The 12,803-nt window shown below is 35.9% G+C and overlaps 1 protein-coding gene across 14 annotated transcripts in view; it reads right to left on the bottom strand.

Annotated features, from left to right (window-relative positions):
• Zbbx (zinc finger, B-box domain containing) overlaps window positions 1-12,803 on the bottom strand; it is a 111,287-nt gene that overhangs the window by 87,004 nt on the left and 11,480 nt on the right. For 6 of the 14 annotated variants that reach the window (XM_063282111.1, XM_063282110.1, XM_008761104.4 and 3 more), the window contains exons 3-5: window positions 9,994-10,114; window positions 6,434-6,547; window positions 4,540-4,630 (exon numbers count right to left, since the gene is read on the bottom strand). In XM_063282111.1, coding sequence (XP_063138181.1) covers window positions 4,540-4,630; window positions 6,434-6,547; window positions 9,994-10,061 — 273 coding nt within the window. In that variant the 5' untranslated portion in view covers window positions 10,062-10,114. Of the gene's footprint in view, window positions 1-719; window positions 1,163-4,539; window positions 4,631-6,433; window positions 6,548-9,993; window positions 10,115-12,803 lie in introns of those variants that run through there. The other 8 variants (XM_063282114.1, XM_063282113.1, XM_063282112.1 and 5 more) reach the window with 5 other exon arrangements.

Consider the following 12,803-nt stretch of genomic DNA (forward strand, 5'->3'; position numbering starts at 1 on the left):
CATGCTCAACCTGCCTCCTGAAAACTTGCCATCTCTGCCTACTATCTGTGTATGCTGACCCCCTACTGTTCCATGCAATCCTGTGTAAAAATCCACTTAATTATTTGTACTTGATATCTCTCCTAAAAATGTTTTACCATGGAGTTCACTTTAACTGAATCTCACTTTGGTGGTCAAACTTCTCTTGAAAAATATCGTCAGAAACTAGTTCCCTTTGAGGGTTTTGTTCTTGTTTTTTGTTTGTTGGTTTGGTTGGTTGGTTGGTTGGTTGGTTTTTTGGCTTTTTGGTGTTTTTTATTTTTTGGAAGGCTGATCTCCAAAAATTCACTATGTAGCTGAGGATTGCCCTGACCTTCTGATCTACCTTCTCCATTTCACAAAGGATGAGTGCCATCAAGTCATTTATGAGATGCTCTGGATTAAGCTCTGAGTTCCCTACATGTTAAGTAGGCACTCTCCAACTGAAGCACTTTCCCAGACCAACTCTTCCTGATTTTCTCCGTTTTGCTCAGCTCCACTGGGGTGTGGCGAGGAGGATCTGCATCTTTCACCCAGGATTCTGTTTCGCCATCATCATTCAGCAACTCATATCCACTGAAGATCTCCGCTGTCTACATATTTTATCAATGTACAAGAGGTTTCTCTTCCACTATATTATCAGAAATCTACCCTTTATTTCTCTCCACCCATTTCTCATTAATAACTCAGTGCCCACATACCTGACATCCAGCACTGAAGATCCTCCAACACTTTGGCACCTAAGTTCCTCTAGCTGCCCCACCATTGTAACCAAATCTTGCAGCTAGACGTCATTCTAAATGTCCATACCTTCAAAGTCCCAAACACAGATGTTCTCAGTGTCAAGCATGATTATGTTTCCTTCAACTCTCAGCTCTCTCTTTCTGCCTATTATTGTGATGAAATAATGCTATGGGGTTTCCTGGAAACCCATGCTGAATAACCCACAAGGTACATAGAACTTCTCAGCAGTTAGTTCAATCCTTTGCTGCTCAGCCCCAGTCATGATTCCCACAGCTGCTACTCCAAAATCCTACTCTCAAGAATTCTGTCATCCTCTTTCCTATGCTTCAAACCTGACAGCAAGTGCTGTCACCTTCAACTCTGTGAGAATGTTGAAAGCCTCTTACAGTATCACCTGTCAGACCCAAGCGCCAGTCTTTGTGCTTTCTTCCATCTGCCTTATTTTTTTTTTTGTTGTTTTGCTTGCCAGAGGGAATGCATTCACCCTTCCCCAGTAAAGGTGTCTTTAATGAAACACCTCAGAAACCTCAGCCCCAACCACTGTCATATTCTGTCATCTGCATCTTTAATTTCTGGCCTACTCACATTTCCACTCCTCATCCAATAAACTGACAACAGTCCACCAACTTAGTAGAGAGAACTTAACTCTGTCCTTGAGCCTACTGAACCTTTATGGGTTCTTGTTCATGTCTTCACTACAGTGGTTTTGTTCATTATCTCCCATTCTTTCATTTTTAAATACTTGAAATATTTGGTTGTACTGATCTAATGATGGCTAAATAATTAAACTCCAGCCTTTTAATATTCTCATGTTCCATAAATATGCATTGTAACAATTCAAAATGGGTTCATTTATAGCATCCCTTACCTTGCTTAGAACTCTAAATGTTACAAATGTCTTATGAACGCATAGCAGAGGTTCAAAGTGGTTGCATTGTGTAAGAGTGCAGCAATGACTAAATGAGTGAGAATTTTAATTTATAGAGCCAATACGGAGTTTCTCCCCCTCAGCACAATTGACACCATGGGGTTCTGTATTGCACTGTACCAAGTTCAGCAGCAGTTTTGCTCCCGGTCCTGCTCATCTTCCCCAGAGCCAAGCAGAAAACCTCTCAACCTCTCGATTGTAAAAGTAGAGAAAAGAAATCTTCAGAGACTGCCAAACACCCCCAGGGAAACAAATTTGCCTCATTGGGAACCACTGCTCCTAACGAAAGCTTCTTTATCACACAATACTTTGGATGTCATTAGCATGTCCATGTGTTCTAACTCTCCCTCCCTTTAATCTCCTGTGAAATCCTAAGACTTTGGCTCCGTTCCTGCCCTTCTGATAGATCCAGGCTCTCTTCCCTGGATGAAAGCTGGGAGATTATTTTAGAGCAAGGCTAACAACCTGATGCTTGACATTGAGCAAATCAGTTTATTTCTCTGATGTGAAATTATTTCGTCTGTGAAACCACAGTCATAAGTTGAATCTTGTGAGAGATAGAAGTGCCTGCTGCAGTAAAAAGCCAAGAAAGAGAAGTTCATGGCCTGCATAAACGTACTGAGTAAATATTCAATTCTGAAGGTTGTGTACACTGCATACAAGCTTATCTTTCCTTTGGTTTAAGTCTTCATAACTCTCTTGTTTATGTAAATTCTTAGTGATCCATTTACTCAGCTTTACCTATCACATGTGAATTCACAGAAAATCCTAAACTTCTACCACAGACTTTTTTCCTTCCTTCTTCATTCAGACTCCCTCCTACTTTATACAACCTGAGTTACCTATTGTGTCTTTTACTTCCTCCTTTCCTCACTGTATTTTGATGTAATGTTTTTCTTTATATTTCTTCTGTCTCCATTTCAATTCAGATTTCTTTCGCTTGAGATCTCTGGTCTTTTTATAACCTTCTACTATCCCTGGATCTCTGTGACCCTCTCTGTCTCTGAGGCCTAGAGCAGCTCTGATCTCTAGGAGCACGCATAATGCCCGCAAAGTGACTGGGAAGTAGAAGAAAAACACCTAGTTCTACTTTTGTTTATCTTTACCTTAATTCCCACAATTAGTATTCTATTATATGTCCTGTAAATTGCTATGCACATAAATAAATAGAAGTATATACGTAGGAAGCCCAGGTTCAACGTCTATTCATTTCTTCTGTATTTCATGGTCAAAACTGGGTAGAGCCTACTTGTTTTATATTCTGTTAATAACAAGCAAATGGGCATCTGGAAAAGAAAAATCATTGTAAATCGTTCTGCTAACACTACAGTCCTTCTGGCCAAGTGCTTCAGGAGAACAGAACCCTATTCATCAAGTGAAGTACATCAAGGTACCTGATACTAGGATCAGAAACTTCTACCTCCTTCCCGGCCTCTAATTTAATGAAATCTGCACTTCTTCGTTTTTGCCCTCTTTTGTAATTAGGTTGCTTGTAGAAACAAAGAATTTTATTCATTCTTCAAATATTTCCTTTCATAAACTCATTAACTAACCTATTATTTTGCATGTATACATTACCATATACAAAATGTTTATTAAAAATGTTCTATATTGACTCTTACTAAAAATATTTGATTTACCTTGCTTTTTATATAATAGATGAGGACTTCCATAAAAACAAAGAGTAAACCACTCAAAGTTCAAACTAGCAGTTTTAAAGGACCATTGCACACAGGTCCCTGATCATGTGTTTGGTAATCACGACTAGCAGTTTTTCTATTCTGTTCAGTTTTGTTTTGTTTTGTTTTGCTTTGTTGTTTCCTTTTTGACTCAGGGTCTCATACTATAACCAAGGCTGGCCTCAAGTTCAAGACAGTCCCTCTGCTTCAACTTCTTAAGTGATGGGAATGCAAGTATGAGCTACGATAACTGCTGACAGCAAAGTATTTTTTAAACATATTTACAGTAAAATATCTGAAATGCAACACAGGACAGTACTGTGGGAAGATAATGACCAGTTAAAAGTGGCTTATAAATTTTTAACCCCAGAATGAAAGAAACCCGCCACACAAAAGAGATGGCACTGTATAATGAAATGCTTTTTCTGAAGCCAAAAAGTACAGAAGTGCCGAGTAAGATATTTGTAGGTGCCAAATGACCCAATGAAAGTTTAATGATAGGTGTATAAAAATAAAATGCTGTGCAAGTTAAAATTCACGAAGTCACGAATCCTGTACCAAAGAAATAGAAAGGAAAAGTTTTCCTTATATAAAGACACGTACCTGCCTGCAATCATAGATGTAAAATGTTACAATGCACACCAGAGATAAAGTAAATCTGTAGCTTGAAAAGTGCCATGCAAATATTTCCTTGAACATTTTCATTTGTGAGACCAAGAGTATATCAGCTACTATTATTCAAGAGGAACACAGTGATATTAAAGAAATAAGAAATAACTTGAAGCCAGGACCAAAGCCTACAATTTGTCATATTATATTATATTAGTGTTCATGGAAATACAGAACAATGTCATTGTATTTTATATACTTTAATCCTCAAATGAATGGAGAAATTGTACCTGAAATTCAGAGAAAGACAGAATGCAAAAGTTCTCCTCAAAGTTATTTTAAAAAACCTTTAAAAACCTTCTGAAACATTTTCTGTATGTAAATTTTTTCTGTACAAAAGACAAAGGATATCTGAATAATTAAAGCCTCATAGTAACCTAAAGACAGGGACCTAACATGAGATTACTAAAGCAAGACGAGTGGATCCTTGAGTATGGGGAGAATGGGAAGCCTGAAAACATCCTCCATGTCCTCTTGTCTGACAAATGGCATCTTTCTTACCTTAGTAGCACTCGCTTTACTTTGTGACATTCTGCCTGATGGGTTACGCAATTTGCTCACATTTCCAGATTTCCAGTGATATCCACTTGCCCTTCAACAGACAGAAACCGAAGTGTAATTACTGAAAACATTCCCCCTTCTAGTGAAAACAAATATGCTTACCTGTATTTAGGAAATATAAATTTGGGTGTTAGCATGCTAAACCACGATGACCTAGAAAGAAGATGTTAACCATGCCCTGCTTTGTCACCATAGATCCACTTTACAACTCCTCTATATCTGTGACTTGTGGAGTGATGATTCAGAGCAAAATGTTCACACACTGGTGAGGAGTTACATTGCCTGGCATTTACAATGACTGACTTTCACTAACTTATAGAAAACTTTAAATGTGGTCCTATATACAGTTTTTATAACTAGGTATCCACAAATAAAAATGGGAACAAAACAATCAGCATGCTCTAATATACAGCAGATCTGCTGGGTGATGGATCTTGAAAGACTTCAAACAAGTTTCCACATAGAAAATAACACAGATTACAAAGAAAGCATGTTTTAATTTTACAGTTTTAAAATTGGGATTTGTATACACACACACACACACACACACACACACACACACACACACACACAGGCTTGCATCCATTCACACATACATATATCTAACATTAGCAGAAAAAAAAAGTAAAAGAAAACCACCATCATTGAACTGGAAAGGAATGACTACTGATCATTATTATTAAAACAAGAATACATGCCTGCCTATCTTCATGACAGTCTGAAATGTCTTGATTAAACCAATGTTCCACTTACTAAGGGACATTTATATAAATGTCATGCTAATTTCTTAAAGAATCAAACTCTAAAAATAAATATTACTGAGACTAATAATACATTTGATTATATATGAGTTGTTAATGATGGTTTTTGGATATTGGATGGTTATCACTTTGAAGACCAAACAGAAATTCATATATATATATATATATATATATATATGTATATGTATATATATGTATGTATGTATATGACATTTAATATAAGAAAATACATATGAAATGTATTGTTTCATGCTCTGTGGGAGATCTATGAATAAGTAACATGTATTTACTCAATTATGAAGATGCCAAATACACCCATATATTCCCACAAAAACTTGTACAAAGATTAGATATTTGTGAGAAAGAGAATTTTAATCATTGAGTGGTTTTAGGAAATGGCTTGGTTGTGATCCTAGACTTAAAGAAAAAAAAGATTTTTTTAACCATGTAATTGTCAGTTTCTTTTCACATATCTGTTTTACTTATTGTTATTACAAGAAAATAAAACTTGCAAGGGGCAATATGCAAGCATAATACTAAGGAGAGTTCATCAATAATATAAAAAATAGCAGCTGTTGCTTGCTTAAGCTATTTTACATATACCTACAGGTTTAAATAATTCTGATGTAATTAATGCATGGACACAGTTGTTCCTTCAGAGTTACACTACACAATTCCCTAAACATCAGCCTTGATTGCAATGGTTTCATAGCAAAGAGTCAAGTTTGCATTGATTTCCTGTATATTCCAAACCTTAAGTCACTGGGGACTGTAACACAAGAGAAGGCCATTAAAAGAAAACAACAAAGAAAGTTGAGAGAAAACAGAAGCCTTGCCAATTGGCTGTGCTACTTGTAATTATCAGAAAGAAAAAAAAGTAAAAGAATTCAATATTCCATATTCCTCAGAAACAGTTAAGGGTCATCAGTCCACCGAATGTTTTCACTAGAACAGCAAAAGTTATACAGAACAGTTCTTCCTGTAATTCAGTTAAATTAACTCGATGTTTAAATCAACCCAATATTAGAGATGTTGTATTTATATTTCTAAAGTTCTCTGGAGCATTTACTCACATAACGCCTTCCTTCCCTTTGTCCCATGTGGACTGGAACTCTCGTAACTTCTTTTCCATCTGTTGGTTTTCCAGTTCTAGCTGAATTTTCTCCATTTGCAGCTCCTGTACACCTCTAAAGATGCAAGAATTGAGCAGTCATTTAGAGAAACAAACAAACAAGCAAATTTTATAGAATCGTCTGCTCTTAAATTGCAGTCATCCTCTGCCTATGCACATTTTGAAGTCTATTTTTAAAAGTCAGTATTTGCCTGCTATTAATATTCTCTTGAAACAATGTTTCTCTTCAAATCTTAAAGTTTAAAAGCATTATTTGCTGTATATAGTAGCCATGTTATATATATGATATATATAGGCATATGCATATACATGTCTGCAAATGTCTGTGACAAATAGAAGAAAGTTTCCGTTATTTTGTCCATTTTGCTGTTCACATGGACCATAGCATTGTAATTAAAACTGCCATTACTCTCCATTTGCTCAGTCACTCATGTAGTCCAGGGATAGAGATTAAGCATGAAGCTTTGTACCTACTAGGTGAGTACTTCACCACTGAGGTGTTTTATACCCTAAGCCTAAAACAAGTACTTTCTTTCTACAGAAACTCATTCTGTTGAACAAACAGCTTAAAACATTTTCCCTTTCTTTCTTTCTTACTTTCTTTCTTCCTTCCTTTCTTTCTTTCTTTCTTTCTTTCTTTCTTCCTCTCTTTCTTTCTTTCTTTCTTTTTTTCCTCCTTTCTTTTCCTTCCTTCCTTCCTTCCTTCTTTCCTTCCTTTTTTTGTCTTTCTTCCATTTTTGAAACAACCTCTCAGAGACCTGTAACTCACTAAGCAGGAACAACTAGCTGGGCAGAGAAGCCGAGTGATCTGCCTATCTCTGCTTTGCCCAGCACCGGAATTATAAGCATGTAACACTGCACCCAGTTTTTGTTACGTGGATTATCTGGACTGAAAGCAGATGGTTAGGCTTGCACTAATTCAGCGATCTCCACAACCTTCAAAGATTTTCTTCATAGTACCTGAAGCTCCAACCTCCTGTTAGTCTTAGTTCCTGACTATTCCACAACTAGAAACCAACCCAAACATCTAGATTTTATTATCTGTTTTGAAATTAAAACGTTCCCTACATAATTGTGGATATCTATGTCCTGATGCAAACTCCAGAGTCATGGAGATAAGAAAGAAGATTAATACACAGAGGTGACAAGCCTGCCATAAAGAACAGATGCACCAAGCCTTTTTCCTCAAGTGGAAGCAATCCACAGCGATATCTCAAAGTGACAGGCAAAGTCTGACGAATGGTCCAGATGAGCTGACTTACGTACAAACACAGAGACTTGTGACTTTAATTACAACTAAAAGACCTGGCTCATGTGACTACATGTAGAACTGTGAGGGGTGAAAGGAGGCAAGGCACAATTCACAAAAGATACTGGCAGGAAGTTCACTCAGGCATGGTATAACTACATTGTTATTGAGGGAAGGAACTGCTGTTGGAGCTTCCAGTTCTACAGGAAGAAGATATACCATGCCATCAGAATAAAGGTGAACAAAGTTTGACCTAAGATGTATAGGATTAAAGAATTCGATCAGTCAAAGGGAGTTTGTAGGCATGGAGTTCCTGGAAGGAAAAGAAAAGTGTAGACAGAGGAAAGAAAAGATAACAGGTGACTCAAGGAACTGAAAGTTCCTTCTGCAACTCACTAAGTGCAAAATGGGAAAACATCAAGAAATGGGTCTATTGGGTCACTGTTGCCCTGATCACAAAGAATTTCAAGAATATGACAGGAATTGAGAGTTGTTTTCGGTAAACAGTGAGGATCACATCAGGATTACAAAACACTTGACCAGACTTGTGTTTATAAAGATCACTCTGTATAATAAATTAGAAGTAGAAAGGCTTGGAAGTAAGATAGACAGCTAAAATATATCACCAGAACCCAAATTGTAGTGACTATGCTAATGTGAGGACAGACAATTTGAAAAAAATCAGAATAGTCGACAAGAATAAGGAAATAGTTAGGTAGACTTGTAGACTGACCAGTAGCAGATGACACAAAGGCACAAAATAATTTATGTTTATGCACCTCTGCTAAAGTTTCATCTTACAGCTACCAAAGGAACTCTCCCTCCTACACAAGTTGGGTAACTGCTCACCTGTGCTCATACAGTCTCTGTTCATATATATATATATATATATATATATATATATATATATATATATGAATGAATAACAGGCATTTGCTAACTGAATAGTTGCAGAATAGATACAGAGAAATATCACTACCTTAAAATAATAAACATACCCTTTCCTTGCTCTAAAAAAAATCAAAACAGTGGCACTAAACATTTGAGGACTTAAATAACCACCAAAACAACAATACATCTATATTTGGTGACAACATGTGTTCTCATGACATTTTCTAATTTCTTCAATAGTTTTCTACCGAGTGACTTTGTAGTGAAAAATGTATGACTTTTGAAAAACACTGAAGACACCAAATAATTGCAAGACTCTTGATTTAAGCTGAGAAATTCGGAAACAGGAATTTTAAATGGGCAGCATTTCCGCAGCACATTTGGTCTGGCTGTGGTATTTAAGAAGACTTCCAGTGACACAGGTAGTCCACAGGGTGAATTGCAAGCATGTCCCTTTAATACTCATGGAAAAAATCACAAAATACTAAGGGTACTCAGAAGTGATGTCCATGACACCCAGAAGTACTTGGCATTGCCTGGATGGATTTCCAAGTATATTTAGAACATTCCTTTCATTCCTGGTGTGGGATCTTCAACATATTGTCCATCTTCAAAGACTCTTACCCTAATGGATTCTTTAATCTTAATTCTGTTTTAAATTCTAAACCATAATCATCTCTCTCTCTCTCTCTCTCTCTCTCTCTCTCTCTCTCTCTCTCTCTCTCATCACTCCTTTCTTATTCTGATCTGGAAAGAGACTTAGTTGTTATGCCCAAATGAGTTCTGAACCCACACAGTAGGGTCAAGCAGCTAGAACATGATTCATACAGTGAAAGACAAAACCAAGGACATAAGCAAGGGGCATTTCATCTCTACAAAACAAGGCAAGGGGGTCCAAACACAGTCAGAGGTACAAGGAGTTTTTCCCATTTGATATGAGGAATGGCTTATTTTATGATGACCACATAGAACAGTTTCAATTGCCACTAGCAACCTCAGAGTTGCTTTTGTGTGCTGATATATGTATGTATACTCTAATTTTATAAAAGTAGAAGTAAGTATAACCTTTTCTTATATCACTTCAGTAGTTAATACATCTAACTTTCATTAATTACTTCACACTTCAGTTATTGTTAAATATTTTAGTAGTAATATCAAAACTATGATAGACCTTTAATTTGAAAAATAGTATGTTATTAAGATGAATTTATTATAAGTTAAAACAGAACAATGTAACATAATAGAAGTAAGGTTTTTATGAAATTTGACTTTTACCTACCTCCTATTTAAAAAAAAAGTTTGATTTGCCACACATAGACACTTTAGCAAATATTTTACTTTAAAAATATTTATGTACTTACTTATATTTTAGTTTTACAGAACTTCCAGGTTTCCCCCAGGGAATAACTACAAAATCTTTGGTATTCATGATTATTTGTCTCTTATTTGAAGTCTTTAAATTATTGTAGCTTTGGAAAACTTCTGAAAAATAACAAAAAGAGAGTCATCCCAGAGTTAAAGCAGTTACAAATTCTAAAGCACGCACAAAAACTGGTAAAGCATCTACATTATTTTGTTTTGTTTGTGCAATGCTGAAAATTGATGCTAATGCTAAGACTTCTGATATGCTAAGCACATGCTTACTGACCCACAAGTACAACCCCCATGAAATTGCTCATATCTATAATATATATGAATAATATATATAATATTATATATATTATGGGTTACATAAATATAACATTTGACAAAACTGATATTTCACTGGTATCAACAGAAATAACAGACTAAGACAGTAACAGGCATGATGGCAGACATTTGAAATCGAACTCAAATTTAGCCTGGATGACAAAGAAAGTCCCTGCATCTCAAAACAAGAAAAGAAAAGAAAACCAAAAAGTATTAGTCAAAAGTAAATAATCCATTCTTTCCAATAAATAAAGCATGCATTTTGGTACTATATTTAGGTAGTTCAAAAGTGTATATCACAACAATATTAGGTCAAGAATAGAAGCCCTATTTGATCACAGTCCCTTAAAATTATATCATGTATTGACACCGTAGCTATAATAGTTTGTATATGATGTTTTCACAATGACCAACAACTTATATATGAAATTCTTAAAATTTATTCCCATTTCACAATGCATAACGCTTTATCAGTTAATCAGTCTTATTTGAAAGTAAAAAACATGTTTAACATAATGAAAAATGAAAAAACCCTTGAGTCACATCCAAATATGATTTTATATATACATTTTTATATAACAAAAATTAATGTGTGTAATTATTTCTTAAAGACATCGTGATATTAATATATACATATATTCGTATATATGTGAATATATGTATGTATATATGAAATATATTCTAATATTCTCAAATATGTATATATGTCTCTGTGTGAAACTTTAGTAGCACTCTTTTGCTAAGACTAGAAATTAAATATTTCAAATACAATTTTCCAATAAGAAAAAATACAAAGATTTCTTTCCTAACTCTGAGTTAGCTAGAAAATTCAATTATTCAGAACAGACTTTTTTACTATCTCAAATATTCATTTTGAACTAACTTACTCTGTAGTCCTGAACTACAGATTCTCGTGCACCACTACTCTTTCACAGAAAGAAAAATGTTATTATCCAGGACTAGAGATGTATGTGATGAAAACTACTTGCCTAACATGCACCAAGCTCTGGATTTGAACCCAAGAACTACATAAAGCAGATGTGGTTATTTATACACTCAGGAGGTGGGAGTAAGGAGGTCAGAAGTTCAAGGTCACCCACAGCTTCAGTTTATTCAAGGCCAGCCCATGCTAAGATCTTGTCTCTGGAAAAAAATCTAAATGTCAAAAGCTCGTTTAGAAATATTGCAGTGGCCATTTAGATGTCCAAACAACTTATATTCCAGGACTCCAGTAAATGTATACCAAGACTGATATATTCATGGCACTATATTGAGAGGTAAGGCTTGTCAAGATCTAAAGAAATTTGTTTTTTGTTTTGTTTTGTTTTGTTTTGAGCTCGGATGGCTTACAGTCAAAAAAGGCGGGGCTGGGGATTTAGCTCAGTGGTAGAGCTAGTGGTAGAGTAGCTCTACCACTGAGTAGTAGAGCTACTACTACTACTAGTGGTAGCTCAGTGGTAGAGTGGTAAGCACCTAGGAAGCACAAGGCCCTGGGTTCGGTCCCAGCTCCGAAAAAAAAAAAAACAAAAAAAAAAAACAAAAAAAAAAAAAAACAAAAACAAAAAAGGCATATAAACTCACATATAGAAGACATATAACAAAGGAGAAATATTAGGGGACATAAAACTGTAGACATAAAATAGGCAAGAATTTGGACTGGTGTGCATTTAAGTTTTGAACCATAATGCCTTATAGATAAGAACATGAGATCAATAAAGTTTCCATATTATAGGGAAAGGGAAAAAGCTCTTGAATGGGACTAATGGTAAGTCCAGTTTGGATGATGTCCAGAGCATGTGGGGAAAAGGGGATGTAAACCTGGGTCCAGAAAGAAGTTAAAGCTTTCTATTGACTGGTTTTTATTTCCCAGCCTTGAAAGTCAAAACCAAGGTCCTGTGTATATTAGACAACCGATCTTAACACAGGACATCAACTCCAGCCTAGTCATTATCATCCTTTGCCTAGTACAAGCATGGAAAGTTGAACCTTCAACAAGGAAAAATCAGTCAATAATTTTTGAGAGAACAACAGAAGATAAATATTGAGAGTTTGCTAAAAGAATTGAGGACAGTACTGACATAGAAGTTTCCCTGCCCACATGGAAATCCACATACTCGAATCAACTTGTCAGCTTCTTCCTCTGCAGAACTGTCTTAGAATAACACCAGTATAACCACCATCACAGTGACTTTGGAATGCTTCTCCTAAAACTGTATGCAGATAACTGTGTCTTGAGAGGCTCTACCTAGCAGCTTTCTGAGATGGATACAGATACCTACAGACAAAAATTGAACTGAGGTTGAGACCCCTATGGAAGACTTAGGGGAAGGAGTGAAGGCTCTCAAGGAGATGGCAACCCCATAGAAAGAACAACAATATCAACTAACACTGGAAGCTCCCACCATCCAAAGAGCAAAACAGGTTGATCAGAGGCCCCAGACAAAGGACTGCCATGTGTGGCCTCAGTGGGAGAGAATGTGTC

This window comes from Rattus norvegicus, chromosome 2 (genome assembly GCF_036323735.1).
Source record: "Rattus norvegicus strain BN/NHsdMcwi chromosome 2, GRCr8, whole genome shotgun sequence".
NCBI lineage: Eukaryota > Metazoa > Chordata > Mammalia > Rodentia > Muridae > Rattus > Rattus norvegicus.